At 35.8% G+C, this 16,562-nt stretch overlaps 1 protein-coding gene across 1 annotated transcript in view; it reads right to left on the bottom strand.

Moving 5' to 3' along the window:
• NBAS (neuroblastoma amplified sequence) overlaps positions 1-16,562 on the bottom strand; it is a gene marked incomplete at both ends in the record, with an annotated part of 71,699 nt that overhangs the window by 36,479 nt on the left and 18,658 nt on the right. The window contains 9 exons of the mRNA XM_010132883.1: positions 5,711-5,847; positions 6,131-6,235; positions 6,969-7,047; positions 7,316-7,450; positions 8,802-8,953; positions 10,187-10,312; positions 11,091-11,348; positions 12,914-13,107; positions 15,320-15,383. Of these exons, the coding sequence (XP_010131185.1) occupies positions 5,711-5,847; positions 6,131-6,235; positions 6,969-7,047; positions 7,316-7,450; positions 8,802-8,953; positions 10,187-10,312; positions 11,091-11,348; positions 12,914-13,107; positions 15,320-15,383 (1,250 nt within the window). The remainder of the gene's footprint in view (positions 1-5,710; positions 5,848-6,130; positions 6,236-6,968; positions 7,048-7,315; positions 7,451-8,801; positions 8,954-10,186; positions 10,313-11,090; positions 11,349-12,913; positions 13,108-15,319; positions 15,384-16,562) is intronic.

The following is a 16,562-nucleotide window of genomic DNA, read 5'->3' as shown; positions in this document are numbered from 1 at the left end:
ACCCCTCCAGGGATGGGGACTCCCCCACCTCTCCGGGCAGCCGGTTCCAATGCTTCACAATCCTCTCCATAAAGAAGTCCCTCCTGATATCTAACCTAAATCTCCCCTGCCATAACTTAAGGCCATTTCCTCTTGTCCTGTCACTTGTCACACAGGAGAAGAGACCAAACCCCACCTCTCCACAGCTTCCTTTCAGGTAGTTGTAGAGAGCAATAAGGTCTCCCCCTCAGCCTCCTTTTCTCCAGGCTAAACAGCTTCAGTTCCATCGGCCTCATCTCGTCAGACTTGCTCTCTGGACCCTTCACCAGCTTTGTTGCCCTTTTTTTTAATAGCTTCAATTTCTCCTTCTCCTCTTCAAAATCTCCTCATGACTAAATACCTACAGAACTTTTGTCAGATCACTTTCTGAAGCAGCCTTCTGGTGCAGAGTGAGCTCCTCCTGCTGTCTTCCCAGATCCCCACATAGGCCAGTTTCCAGAAGAACTTCTGTTCTCCCAAACCACTGCTCTAACTTTTACATGGACCCCAAGAATCTCCCCTGCTCCTACCAGGAGTCAATCCAGACAGGAACACAAATGTCATCATCATAAGTTCATCTTTCCCTCAAAACTTTTCTTTTTTTCCTGCTTCATACTAGAATATAAGATCTAAGAATTCTTTTTTTCCAAACACATCTCAAACACTACATTGTTCCCTCTAAACTGTTTTTCCTCTTTCCCTTAGTGCAAAGAAAACATTTTTGCATACAAAACTTACGCTCTTTTTATTTACTCCACTGTAGCACTATACAAATGAATTTAAACAAATAAAAAGAACTGACCATGGAATTAATTCTTTTAACATGAACACTTCTGAACTACACTAAAACCAAAGGCAAGTCAGTTTCAGAAGTGAAGAAGAAAATACGAAAATGTGAGGACTATGTATCAGACAGTTCTGCAGACGTTCAGTCATCAAGCCTATTTACATACACATACTAAGAAAAGACATGAAGCTGTAAGAGCTTTATCGAAACTGCAGTGCCGCAGGCAGTAACTAGAAGCCTAGTTCAGGAGAAGATATCATTATGGAAAGGCAGAGTTAACTGCTTATAAACCTCTTAGTTTAATTGTGTAGTATTTATTCATAGATGAGAGTCAACTACATGGAAATTTTAAGGTTTTAAAAGCTTCACTAAGTTTTTAGAAGATATTTCCACTCCCATCCCAGTTCATCAGGCAAATGGTGTTCATCCACAACTCTTCAGTAAAAATTCACTTCAAGCCATGACTGAAAACCAATCTTGAGAAAGTTAAGGAGTAAAAAAGCAGAAACACATTAAAAGTTGCTACCTTAGAGGGAAGATTTTTACTACCAGTGTAATGTGCAATATAGCAGACCTATGGCTGTTGAGAGGACCATACATTTGAAATTACCAACTTCTGTGACTTTAAAATGTGAGCAGTAATGTTGCAATATAACACTTAAATGTAATAAAAAGGATAATAAAATTAAAAGAAAAGGAAAAATACTCTGGTTATGTATTTATAATGGTAGTAAAGCATTATTCTCCTCTGAGATCACCTTTAAAAACCAGAGGGCAACAGTCTTAACTATAGACTAAGATCACAACCTGCAGCTATTACAACAGAGATTAGAAAGAGCTATCATCTCATTTGAATACCTAAACATTTACCACCTTCACTCTAGTTGTCTTAACAGATGAAGACTGTGTATCTGATGGATCTTTGAGAAAGAGCAGAGATTAAGAGAGAGCAGAGATTCAGAAGCCGTCATTATAATAAAAAAAAAAAAGCTGAGAAATAATACAAAAAGAGGTAGGAAAACATGACAATCACAATTCTGCAAAAACACATTACTGAGTAATGTCAGTCTATCACAATACCAATTTTAAGCCGACAGGCATTAGAGCCACCAATGCATCTTAGTATTTCAGATTCCTTCTCAACTCCAGGAGCTGCTGAGCTTATATAATTTGCAGTCTTTTCCAAGAGTCTCATGTATATATAAATCCCCTGCTCAGACATTACAAACTTCCTCCTGAACAGTTCTGAGGCCGACCCCTAAAGATGCTAACCTACAAAACATGTGCCAAAAATGAGAAACAAAAGGATATCTATCACTTGAGACTTTTCACAAGCAGATACAGGAAAAGAGAGAAAAAAAAAGTATATATTTCCTATCAACCTGGCCCAGAAGACAGAAAAAAAAGAAATTCTTCTAATCTTCTCACCCCATTTGTTATGCACACTAAGACCTTAAAATTTTTGTGACACTGGCCATAATGTAAATGCCATGTTTCAGTAACAAGAAAAACAACTGCTTTATGCCTATAGAATGCACTGGCAAAACAAGACTTTCTCTCACCTAGGTACTTAGACTTTACTATCTGAAGCTGAACTAGAGGCTCCAGATGAAAGGAAGTGGCAATGATAGTGCAACCTTTACAAAAACATGTCTCATAGGTAATGAAATTCTTCAGATGCAGCACTTTCATGTGCATTCATGGTGGTGTACAGCAAGCAATTGTGTTTCAACGCTTTTGCCTAGCAATAGCTAGAGGTGCCTGTTTGTCCCACCTCACCTCTTCCATGCACACGCACCTGCTATACAGTCTCAAGGTTTTCCTCAGTCAGATTCCCCTATAGATAGGGGAACTAAGAGAACACAGAACAATGTAGTTTTCCATAAGGATAGGTGTCACCTCAGAGAGCTCCAGCTGGGAATCAACCCTCTTAAAGTTCTCCATATAAACAGACACAATATGGTCAATTTCCAGCAATACTTCATCGTACACACAAAGGGCGATATATGAAGACAAACTAGAGTATTTTCTTCCTCCACCAAAATCTTTTCTGCTTCCAGAGCTGCACACTGCTCAGCAAGAAGTCTGAGCTGCAGGAGGCCAAGCAGCGAAGGCATCAACAAGGCATTCTTTAAGCATCGTCACTGTGGCAGGCTGCACTCTTAACGTGGCACTATCATGCAGCTGGGTCCATGTTAGTGGTCTCAACACATGTACCACAGCGACCAATTACCCTGTTGGAATCTCTTGGTAGAGACAATTATTGCCTTGAATTTTCAAAAAACAAGGTGCTCAAAGCAACACAAGAGAGATCTGTCATCTTTGCAGCTGAAAGCAGAAAATCCTTGATATCCAGCATGTATCCTACTGCATAAATGCAACAGTGTGAAATTTAAAGAGGAAACCAGAATAAGTATTTCCTGACTCAAAATCCTTAATAAGATTTGTCTAGAGTCAAAGTTCATGAGGATAGACTGAATCATTCGCACCCCTCATCCCAAGACCACTGTAATTACAAGCTGCATAAGCTGAAGAGATGCTAGTTTGTAATGCTGCAGACATTTTCTTCTATCAATTACAACGCTAGGGTTTATATTTCTGCAGCATTTTCCTTTTGTTCAGAAGTTTATTACTTGCAACTTTAAGTACTTGCAAATTTTTAATATTATGTGGGAATTAAATAGTTTCATAAGTTGTATCATAACCTTGTTCAATCAGTTAATTTAAGGTAAATTATATCTACATACTATGTTCTATAGAGAATTAAACTAGATAGCACATTCACTTAAACTGGATTTCATAACAACTACATATCTACAAAATGTCAGTAATTCTATTCATGCTAATAAATCGTTTAAAAAATAAATACTAGAACTAAAAAGCCAAATAAATTCACTTATGACAACCACAAACTTCAATTCTCTTTGATTTACATGGATTCATTCTGAGTTACATGAAACAAGAACTGCCAGAAGCTGAAGCTATTGGGATGAGTCTTCCCCCCAGTCCATTTAAAAAAAAAAAACTTTTTAAATTAATAAGAAAATGGTACTTTCTACAACGTGAGTGTAATCCACGAGTATATTATTCTCATTAATAGATATTTTAATTATTTTAATCAATACATATTTAACACTATTATATATTACAGTATATATATTGAATATATCTACCAATATGTGAGTGATCAGTTTTTTAACACAAAAACAGTTTTAGAAGCTGGTTAGATCAAATATACAGTATATTTTTATAAGTATATGGGATTTGTGTGTATAGGACTTGCTCTCATCCTCATTTTGTAGTTTTCCAAAGACATGTATTTCAAAAGACATACCGTATTATCTGTTCTGCAATCTAAAAAAGAAAAAAAAAGCCTGAACCTGCACATACCTAATCCTAGCACTGAAAAGTTATGTCTGCCACAGGAACAAAGATTCAAACTACACATTTCCATTTTTCAACAGCAGACAAAACTAAGTTCTTAACCCATAACTTCACATCTAGATCTTCACTACTACTTCACTACTAAATCACTGGTGAAATGTTTTATTTTAATTGTCATTTTGCCTCTTAGGGCATAAGTCAGTTTCTAAAACAATACAACCCATCACAACAACAAAATAAAAAAAACACAATGAAGAACACAAAACCTTTCAGAATGAAGGGGAATCTGTTTATAAACAAAGTATCATAACCACATTTAAGAAGAATCTTCTTCCTTCTCTCTCACATTATAAATCTTACCAAAGCAAAAGATAAAAACTGGAATCTCTTTCACCAATTTTATAAACACTGCAATAATTTCTCCTCATAATCCTGTTACCTTAAAGAAAAGGATAAAACAAGTGTTTTCACACCATAACTAACTAATTAAATGTGTTCCTAATACTACCAACCCAATAAAAAGCACACTGGTAAGTATTAGATATCATTAAATAAAAAAAAAACATCTGCTTAGAGGGGAAAAAAGTGGTAAGTATTATAAGCTAGGGAAAATGTAAGGGGAATAACTTGATGAATTTAGAAAAACCTCTTCTACACGGAGAATTCTCCAAATGGGACTGTTAAAACCTCTGAAATTAAAAACTTCACTATAATACTGGAAGACTACCAAAAAAACCTCTATTAGGTATTCCAAAAACTATCCCTCTGAAGAAAGGCTTCAAAGTCCTATTGTAAATTATTGAATAATGAAACTTCTCCAGTTCTTTACAGGCACTGAACAGTATGCTTGGAAACTAATTTCATAATTGAAGTGTTTGAAAGAAACACTCTATAAGCAAAAAAAATTATTTTAATTAATACACAGAGCATTATCATGATATTCAAGGAAGACACTTATGAAAATTACATGAAATACAAACACTAACTTTTTATGCTGAAATGAAAAAGCAGAAAAGTGTAGATTTAAAGCTCTTCCTAATTTTATCTTAGCAAGCTGCACAAGAATCAGAAGATAAGTTATCTTGAACTTACTGACTGCCTAAGTGTTATATTACATTTCAAAACAAATCCAGAAAAATGTAATTGCTTCCAGGATGCTAAACACTTGTATTATTAATTTCCTAATGCTGACTGTTATTACAAACCACTTACAGACTTGAACTTACACTTGTGAAAAGCTGGGAGTTTCAGGCCAGGCAAGGCCATGCTTCCTCCTATGTATAATTGAGGCAAGAACATTTAAAGTCCCTACTTTCCTGGTAATAACCAAAAGAGACCAAAAACTTCCATGAATGGCATGAAGTAAAGCAGAAAATTAAGACTGGTCGAGTACATAAAAGCAAACCTGCTCTCTTGATTCCAGGTAATAATTACCAGCAGATTGCTACATATGGAAACTAATTGAAGTATTATCCTAAAAATCTTCTTTTTTTTAGCTAATATCCATTCATGCATTCTTACCAAGCTTCAGGCAGCAAGAAAGCATATTCATGTGGTGAAGTAGTCTCTGGAAAATTGGAGAGAATCGCCTGTCTGTGTGGAAGTAAAGCTGATCCATGGAAAGTGAACAAAATTTCCAGGGCTCTGACATTGCTTTCCTAAAGAGCAAGACATTAAGTTGCAGAACTAGTTAAGACCGATTTAGACTGAAAATGAGGAAGAAATGCAACAAACATTTAATTTAAAAATTTTCTTTAGCAATAAAGAAAGTTAGATCAGGGTCACTGCATTTATTTATTTACAATCAAACAAACACAACCCCCACCTCTAAAATTCCCACTGAGATTCAACCAAGTTCAAAGGCGGGGGGGGTGGAATGCACTTACATGCAAACAGCAATACCAAAACAAAATTACATTCTAGCAAAATAAATATTAATACCCGAGCATAACTTCTTGCTGAAAGTACAATATTCTGATTTCTGAACTTCTTGAAGAATTCACTGTCATAGTGCTGTTCAGCTGCATGAGGCCCTCCAAGGATTTCCTTTAAAAAATAAAACAAAAAAAACTTTTAGAAAAGATAGGGGTTTTTTACACAAGATTTACAAAAGCATCAAAAAGTCTACATGTTTCTTTATCTTAGGATAAGTATGAGATATATGTGGAAAAGCATGCTGTTGTTTTTTTGTTGTTTGTTTCAGTATGAAAAAAACAGATACATTTTTGTTTCATAAGCTAGGACAATTCTACGTCTTATTTTAACTAGTGTTATCTAAACCCTAATTAGAAAGAGACATGGTCAGTACGTGACTAGTGCTAACTGCGAAGTTAAAATTAAAAAACTAAGTGAAGTACAGTTTGACATTCCAAAAACTCCCTTCAGTAAATTCATGGAAGAAAAGGATTTGTTAGAGAATCCAAATAAAACTTGCTAATTAGACTGACAGAATGAAATAATAGTAATCCTGCACCTACTCCACCTCCCACATTGTTGCATAACTTAATTCCCTGCAGACACAGTATGTTCAAAGCAGGCTTCTGCCCAACTTTATCTCTCAACACTAGAAGCTGGCCATTTGCAACAATAAAGCGGGAGAAATAGGGCAGCTTGAACAGAAAACAGCTTTCTTGATTCTCAAGTGAGAGACTGCAGCATTTCAAAAAGACTATAAACATTAATACTACAACACATAACAAAAAAAAAAAAAGATATGATGATGTGACGAAAAAGTCAATGAGAACTCAAAAGACTGTTAACAGTTACCAAGTTTTCTCACCTCATAGGTTTCAAGGCGATCAAGATAACTTAACAGTTTCAGCCTGCTACGGCAGAGTTCTTTTTGTTCCAGTGTCAGCCTGCATTCAAAACAGGAATTTTCATGCTTACAATTGATATTGAAAATCACGTGCATATGGAGACAATAGTTACACATTTTAATTACCTTGTGCACTGGCATATATCAAGAAATTAAACAAATCAAGAACTCTGACAATATAATGCCAACTGAAATTTAAACCACTTTTCTAGTAGGAATAAATGCATGACAGTAATTATGTTCTTGCAACTGTATAGTTATAATAAACCTGTAACTCTGAATAAAACATAGCCTAACGTTTCATTTACTTTGAGAAGTTTACTGATAACAGAAGTTCTTGACGCTTCTTGGCCTCTTTTTGCTTTCTAGTACCAATTTCTTCATCTGATGACAAGAAGTCTTCATAGGGAATTTCAATGTCCACCTCCCCCGGTAAGATAAATCTGAAAGACAAAACAAACAATGTAATTAACGTTGATTTTAAAAAACAAAAAACCGAACACCACCCCACCCCCCAGAAAAACTATGATGGACCAATTTGTCAATAAACATATTACTTTTATATGTTTATTTCATTTTAGAAGGAAGTTTTCATTTTAGAAGGAAGTTTTCATTTTAGAAGGAAGTTTTCATTTTAGAAGGAAGTTTTCATTTTAGAAGGAAGTTTTCATTTTAGAAGGAAGTTTTCATTTTAGAAGGAAGTTTTCATTTTAGAAGGAAGTTTTCATTTTAGAAGGAAGTTTTCATTTTAGAAGGAAGTTTTCATTTTAGAAGGAAGTTTTCATTTTAGAAGGAAGTTTTCATTTTAGAAGGAAGTTTTCATTTTAGAAGGAAGTTTTCATTTTAGAAGGAAGTTTTCATTTTAGAAGGAAGTTTTCATTTTAGAAGGAAGTTTTCATTTTAGAAGGAAGTTTTCATTTTAGAAGGAAGTTTTCATTTTAGAAGGAAGTTTTCATTTTAGAAGGAAGTTTTCATTTTAGAAGGAAGTTTTCATTTTAGAAGGAAGTTTTCATTTTAGAAGGAAGTTTTCATTTTAGAAGGAAGTTTTCATTTTAGAAGGAAGTTTTCATTTTAGAAGGAAGTTTTCATTTTAGAAGCTCTGCTGTTATAAAGCACCAGAGACTCACCACAAGCCAATAAAAGGCATCATCTCTTGTTTCCATCCCCTCCCTAAAACAAACCAAAAAACCAAACCACCAACCACACAGCTATGATGGTTGTTAGATTTTCTAAAAGCCAAAGGTAGCACTGGGACCAGCAGCAGCTCTACAGCATACAAAGGTAACATATGACTGCACAAAGAAAGAACTGCTCATTCTATTTCTACCACCAGGAACTGAATACTGAAGAGAATTGTCTCTGCATGTATTTCCACACTGATCTGCTGTGTTTTGCTTTTGCCCCACTTGATCACTACAGCAATTCAGAGGTACGAGAAAGCACATTTACAGCAGTAGTCGCAGCCTCCAGAAGAGGCCACTGAAACAGATTCTCATAGAGAAATAATGAACAGAAGTTCTCTGTGATGAAGAAAATAAAGGACATCTAGAAAAGAGGGAAAATGCAGTAAAAAACAGTGATTTTACCCTTTACAAAGGTAAAATGAGTATAGGTACCTTGTGGACATCTTTAGAATGGTTTGATTCAAAGCATTACCATTCTTTATAACCTGCAAAAGCATCTTAGTATTTTCATTAGTGGCTGATAAAAAAATTTTACCAAATTATTAAAAAAGATTTCATACACCTTTCTTTAAAAAGAAAACAAAACCAAAACCAAATACTCTTCCCAAACCTTCCACCATCTTCTCCTTTTCCTATGGCCACAAGAGCCTCCAAGTCTGTGCCTTTCAAGCCGTACTGAAGAAGCTTCTTAGCAGCATCCACATTTTCTGGAACTCTTTCCAAGCACTCATGAAGAACCCATGCACGCTTCTTAATTTTGCTCTGACCAAGAACAAGAGCATAGACACAATGTTACATGCTTCAATCCAAAGCAATGAAACCAGAGATGTTAAAATCTTCTAATGTGTTTCTTCAACTTCAGAATATGTCAAGTTAATCTGGTAACTGACAATGTGAACAAACAAAAGAGGTGAGAACACAAAAACCATAATTCCCCTAGAGTACATACAGCAGAAAAGGGCACAGAAATACCAAATGATTTAGCAGAATTTTCACAATTGGAACAGAAGTTGTTATTTGTATTCCCTAATTATTATCACTCCTCTTTACACTAAATAAAATGTGATGATTTGGGGCAAAAATGCTGTTTTTATAAACCAAATATATTCCACAATAGCACAGGAGTCTTTTTCAGTATCAATCTCTTCATATGCCAGTAGGATTCTGTGACAAAAAAGACACACCAGGGTCACAAAACATTATTGGCCTTAACTGCTGATCTTCAGCTAAGATTATATAGCACAGAGAATGGCTACTTGTAAAAAAAAAAAAAAAAAAAAAAAAAATTTTTTCTTAAATTTAATTATATCGCAAGACTAGTTGTAAATGTACTTTTAAAAAAAAAAAAAAAAAAAAAAAAAATCTTATCTTGACATTCAATTAATATCTGACGTGAAAAAAAACAGAAGTTAGATGACATTTCTCTTGATCTCTCAGAGGATTTTACCCTATAGCACCATTAGGTTGTGCAGCAACACTAGTCTGATGAGTTTGAAGTCTTTCTTCCATGCCAAAAAACCCCATGTTGGATTCTACTGAAAAAGCTCCAGTTACAGGTAGCAGAGTTCGCTGCAAATGTTTGTTATTCCAGTTTTGCTACTGATACCAACTTCACCTTCCCATTTAGTTTCCTAAAATACTTGGAAGTTATTTAAATGCTTTGTAATTCCAGCAATTATTATTCACTTGCCATGCAACAACCTACTGCTGTGTGGGGGGAGAGATTACACCAGAGAAAGCAAGATCCTGTTAGCAGAAATTAGAAGATACTTGAAAGGAAAGATTTCCAGTAACTTCCAAGGTCTTCTGAACAGGCCTTCAGTTAAATTAACATGATCACTTTCTTCTACACAATATGAAATGAAATTTGCAGGATAGCTCTCCCAGTTGCCACAAATTTATGTTGCATAAATTAGAACACAATTGAGAATTCAATTTCTATAAAGGTAACACAGACATTATGATACAAAAACCTAAAAGTCACAAAAACCCCACCAAGTAGTCTTGAATTGAAGCAACATTAACAGCCGACTTCCTCCACTGTCTTTGATACACAAGATCAGAATCAAGGCCATATGCTTGAGCCAAACACAAAGCTTCCCTATATTCTTCATTATCAATCTAAAAAGCAAACACATGAAAATGAAAGTCATTCATTATTTCCATATTGAAAAATCAGTTATTAATTGTGTGTTGAAACAGGTAGAGGGATAATTACTGAGGGTATGCTTTAGCAGGTGAGAAAGAGAATGGCACAAGATACAGATGAATAAGACTCAGATCAGATGGGACACCTCTAGAAAAATCAGAGATTTTTCATCAAAAAAAAAAAAAGTTATTTAGGTAACCCCGTATGACATTAGCACTCCCTGGAAACTCCAAACAGTTACAGGGTGGGATGTTTTACCATCAAAACACTTGAAATGGCCTAGACAAAGCACTGCCTAGAGTAGTCTTAAAAAACAAAGTATCTGCTCAATAAGAGTGAGTCACAAGCTTAATTTGTACATATGCTTGAAAAAACATGCAAGTAAACTACATTCACATCAGAGTAGAAATTAACCCATGCCCTGGCCAATAACAAGCTAAACTAATTCCACTCAATATATTTGCCAGGTCTTTCATTATTTGTAAACACTGAAGAGTACACTTCCAAGTCTGGCCAAGCTAATGATGCACAGTGTCTCCCCAATGACCTGCAAATGTCATCTCATTTGAATTATTATAATGCTAGTTTTAAACAACTTTGATTAGGTTACACAGTACTCTGACAACTATGAGACCTTTAGAAATATGTGTCTACATCCTTCTCTTAATACAGAAAACTTAAAAGAAAAATTAAAAGTTTGTTCTAAATAAAGCTGATTAAGAAAGAGATGACCTTTCCTTCTATACTTACTTTTCTCTGGTACAATTCCTCTGGAGTTGTGGATCTCAAACTAACAAGGCGGAAATTCTTCGTAATAGAACGTGGACGTTTCCGTGGAGGAGCAAATCGTTCCATTTCTGTCACAAAGTACAGGCCTTGCTTTAGGTAGCCGAAGTATCTGTCCTTGGCAGAAGTTTCATCCTCTGAGTCAGAGTCATCTTCTCCCTCATCTTCATCACCAGGCCTGCTTTCCAAGCGTAATTTCTTTGGAACAAGTTTTATCTCACACTGAAAAATAGGAAAATGAAGCATCCATCTAGTACTCCTCAACTAGTTTGATGAGAATTGAGTACATCTCCACTTCCAGTACTTCAAACTTCAAAATCAACATCCTTCCCTTCCTCCTTTAAACCCTTAATTACTCAGCTTGCCTAACATGCACATTCTTTTAACATGCTCCACAGTCCTGACCATGTCTGCCTCCTAGATCTGAGCCTTCATCCCTTACCTACTGAATCAAGAGTGAAGGCTTCTTAAATGTATCCTGTTGTTACATTAAACCTCCTAAAGCACCCCAGACAGGAAAGAACTGTGAAGATATCTTCATACCCTGTTATATAGCTCACTGCAGCATACAGCAATGTTTTCAACTCTTAGCTATTCAAAGCAAGGTTACCTGTTGAATGCAAATGTAATCACAGACTACATCCTTCAGCTGTAACATGCCATTCACTGGCTGTGTCTTATTTCCATAATAATAAACCTTCAAAAACATACATGCAAGCTTTGATACGTATTGAAATATTCTGATAAATATTATTTTAAATTTTTATCTAAGATGTTTAAGACCTATTTCAGTGTAAGCCTTAGGAAAGAATAATTTTCTTAGTTTCTAATTTCGTTATAGAATCATAGATTCATTGTGGTTGGAAGAGACCTTTAAGATTATCAGGTCCAACCACTAACCCAGCACTGCCAAGTCCACCAATAAACCAGGTCACTAAGCATGACATCCACATGTCTTTTAAATACCTTCAGGGATGGTGACTCCACCACTTCCCTCAGCAGCCTGTTCCAGTGCCCCACAAGCCTTCCAGTGAAGAAATGTTACACAATATCCAATCTAAACCTCCCCTGGCACAACTTGAGGCCATTTCATCTTGTCCTATCACTTGTTGCTTGGGAGAAGACACTGACCTCCATCTTGCTAGAAACTCCTTTCAGGTACTTGTAGAGAGTGATAAGGTCTCCCCTGGGCCTCCTTTTCTCCAGGCTAAACACCCCAGTTCCCTCAGCTGCTCCTCAGAGGACTTGTACTCTAGACCCCTCACAAGACTTGTTGCCCTTCTTTGGACACGCTCCAACACTCATTATGTTCTACTCCTTCCTGGAATCTTACTAAAGATGAACAAAAAAACCAGTACATATCTTACATGACACATTTAATTTAAATCTGACCCTCATTTCTTTTAAATGCACTCCCTCTGTAAGAGGCATCTGTTTCAAAATGGGAGAGGGATGCTTGCAATATTCTTCAAATGCACTAACATATAAAGCAGGGACACAAACATTTTCCTGCACCAAGATTCCTCGCATTCACACTCAGTCTTCTAGTTCTGCTTCTCCTCTCAAGAATTTATTTGATAATCCACTCTTTAAGACGGTTAAATTGCAACAAGTTCAGAACTTCCCTGAAATACCTACCTAGCAACAAAGAAACATTTTTTCTATTAGTAATAATAGCTTTTATTTTTTCAACCATACCACACACACAACTTCCTTAGGATTACATATATAAAAGCACACTGTTCTACTGCATTCCAAAAATGTATCTGCTTGTGCACGTTCCTCACCTCCAGACTTAGAAATCCTCCATCGTGAGCTGAAGTGACCTGAGGAGAACTCTCAAACCACTCACATGACTTTCCCAGCAAGTTTCTTAACGTCTTGACTGATGACACAGTCAATGCACCAGAGCAGCGAGCCAAGATGACAGAATTATCTGCCCACCAATTTACATCTATCAACGGGTAATATGATTCTTTATCTAAAACAAATAAAATAAAAAAAAAAAGAATTCACTACAAAGAAAGATAACTTTAAACACCAGATAAAGACCAAAGTAACTTAAATTACTATGTGATTTCACTGATGGCCTAAATTAACAAACATTTATTATCATCTATGCATCCTTGGTTCACTAAGTTTGCATTTTAGATCAATTATATTTTAATAAATCAGTTACACATTAATCTGTTGAAGAGAAAAAAAATCAATTGTGGATGTAATTATTACTTAATTTTATGAAAAGAATTCACAGTAAACTGATTTCCTTGCACAAAGTAAGATAAATTTTAGATATTTGACAAAGATCTGCTTCAATACTTCCCAGACCATCCTTGACCAAGTCTCCCTGGCAACAAACATAATACTGATCAAAGTCAGAAAAGGTTACACTGGTTTTAAAGACAAAACACAACTATGAACAAGGCTGCTGAAACAGCCTACAAGATGAGGTTGTTAAGAAGATTAAACCAATAAAAGAAACAAAAAAAAGTCAGTACAACTAAGGACGGAAGCTGTGTCAGTTCTAAGACTGTCTTGATTATGGTAACCGGGACAAAATGTTCACCTGAGAATTAGCTTAGTTTGTTCACTAGTGTCATTTCCCACCTCTCTGATGAAAACGATCTTTCCACAAACAACACTGAGAAACAAGTACGTTTATCACATTTATGCCATTTCAATTCTTAGTTAGCAGCGTACCAATGAAGGCTAGATGAATTAACCCAAAGATAGAATTACCAAGAAAATTGGTACAAAGAAACAGTGATCTTTTAATAAGACAGATATATACAAACAGCAGTGAATGGATCATGGAGTAGGTATTGATCTCTGCACTCTTGGAAGAGCCATGCAATAGTCAGGTGATAAAAAGACTAAAGACTGGCATGAGGCAAATCCAGTTGGAGAAAATAAAACCCTTTGTTATAGAATCTTAAACTAATATCTTTAAACTACATTAATGTCAAGGTTTAGGGTAGAGCTGGCCACTAAACGAATGACAGATGCTCTCTACTCCCAAAGGGAAAGGGAAAAGGAAAGGGAATAAGGGAGAGAAACTGATGGACTGGAAAAGAAAAATAAAACATCTTTAATGAAACAATAATAGTAAAAAGAAAATGTAATAATACTAGTAAGAAAATAATAAAAACAATTAAATATATACAAATATATGGAAAAGCAAAACCAAACTCAACTCCCTGATAGCAATCATGTCACCACTGATGCTGGGAGGCAGGCACTGGGAAGTCCCAGACTGACTCAGCAGTAGACAGGAACTGGAATCATGAACGCAGAGACTGGGATTGAAGGCAGAAGAATGGACAGAGTCCTCCTCAGACGCTGGCCATTGAAGAAGAGAGTTTGACCCTTGTGACTCCTCAGCTTTGTACTGCATATGATGTATATAGAAATGAATAGCTTGTTGGTTTGGGTAACCTGTCCTGTTCATTCCTCCCCACAAGTGCAACTTTATTTACTTACTTGCAACCTTTTCACTTATGGCACCCCCACCGTGGCACACAGGGTTTAGCAGTGACCTTGGTCTGCACAGCAGCAAGTACAAGCCAGAGCCTTTCTGTACCCCAACCCCTGGCAGTAACTGTCAACATCGAGCGCTGTCACTGCTAGAAGCAGACCCTGTCTGCAACAATGTGCCGTTAACTTCAGCCAGTGCAGTCACTGAGCAGAGACTCAGCTGAACAGTAAAAATCACTGGACAGAACTAGTTCTGTTCTAACTCAGACCAGGACAGTTAGCTTTCAAGATTTATTGAACTGAAATACTGAAAGCAAAGGTAAAAGGTAAGTTTAGGTTTTAGACAGGCGACTCTAATAACGTGTTACCTACAATATTGTGATGTAGTGGCTTCTGATAAAAGATGAGATATCTGCTGAATGTTCAGCATTCTACAGAGTCATAGTCACATGATTATTAATAATAAATGAAATCCTGTACTAACTGACATATCATCTTACTTATGGTTATGGTTAAAAATTTATTCTTAAGACAGTATTTAAAAAAAAACTATTGTGACACTAATTTAGCAAGGTCATGCTACAAATTCAAATCATACATACAGTTTTGGCAACTATTCTAATCAAAATTTAACTAAGTTATTTCAGGTCTTTGTATATTTGTGTAAAAATTTTTAACTACACAACAGTATAAAATAATGATCTAACTGTACTACATACCTTTTATTTTCTTTCTTTTTTCACTAGAGAGGCTCCAGTCTGGGTTGATCTCATCATAACCTGGCTAAAAAATAAACAAGTGAGAGACAAAAAAAGGTTTATATGCAAGTAAATCTTTGTAATACAGACCATCTGTTTATTTACTCTTCTGCTGACCCATTTATTTTTCAGCAAAAATGCACCCTTTAAATTCAAACTTTTCCTGAACATAAAATGTACAGCTGCTGTAGTTACAAACTTTTCTCCAAACAAATTATTTAAGAAATCATATCAAAATAGACTTCTAGATTAGTAAAATGCCATATTAGAAAACAAGAGTACCACCAGACCTGGCCTAGTCAGCATTAAACAGGAATCGTAGCCTAAAGATTTTTGAAATAAAGGCCCTCCAGCATCAGAAGCCCACCAAGGGTTTGCTTTTCATATCTATAACATAGGACTGTAAGCACATAGGAGAAGAATCTCCAAAACAGTCCTCCTGTTTGCTCCGTGCAGTGTTCCTGAGCAGCTGCCTCGTACAGTGCTGTAAGTGTTTACTCTGGTTGCTTTCGTTATTATAAAGTCCCTTTCCAGACTAGTGCAGCAAGGGAAGCAGCATTATTTAAATGTTGCAGTGCAACATTTAGAATTAGTAAGCTGTTGCTATGTTGCTTTTTTAAACTTTATTTAGTAGTATCAGAATACGTGGGGACTACACAAATAAAGATAACAGTAATTCTGCCCCTAACTGCACTGCAGTGGCAGTACAGGTAGATTTCAGCTCAGCTAACCGAAGCAGGTTTGGGTCAAGTCTAATTAAAGGTAAACACGAGGCCGCTTTAAGTTGATTTAACAAATATGTTTGGCTGACAAGTAAGCAGGAATCACACGTTATGAAAATATCCATTATCCTTGTTTTGACTGGTATGTTTGACTGGTTACCCTATTTGGACCTGATGTTGGTTCAGTCTTTTAGGTTTAGAATGTAACACACAGTACTTCAAGTAAGAAGCTTTTCCATACCTATTGGTCAAGAAATTAATAGTAAAACCAGAATACTTCACATACTAGTGTGCAATATTTCAGATCTGTCACTTTACAAAATGCAGGTATATTTTCCTCATTTAAATAAAGTGTTATCTTTACACAGAGAGTGCATTAGTCATTTGGAATTTTCTTTGAAAACTAATCAGTTTTCAATTTCCAGTGTTTAAATTTTCACTAGTCAAAAGTTTGCCAGTGTCAGGGCAATTCCTAATTTTTT

The sequence above is a fragment of the Buceros rhinoceros genome, unplaced genomic scaffold (assembly GCF_000710305.1).
Source record: "Buceros rhinoceros silvestris isolate BGI_N320 unplaced genomic scaffold, ASM71030v1 scaffold13213, whole genome shotgun sequence".
NCBI lineage: Eukaryota > Metazoa > Chordata > Aves > Bucerotiformes > Bucerotidae > Buceros > Buceros rhinoceros.
The sequence above is the reverse complement of the archived record's forward strand: the minus strand, read 5'-3'. Positions and strand labels throughout refer to the sequence as shown.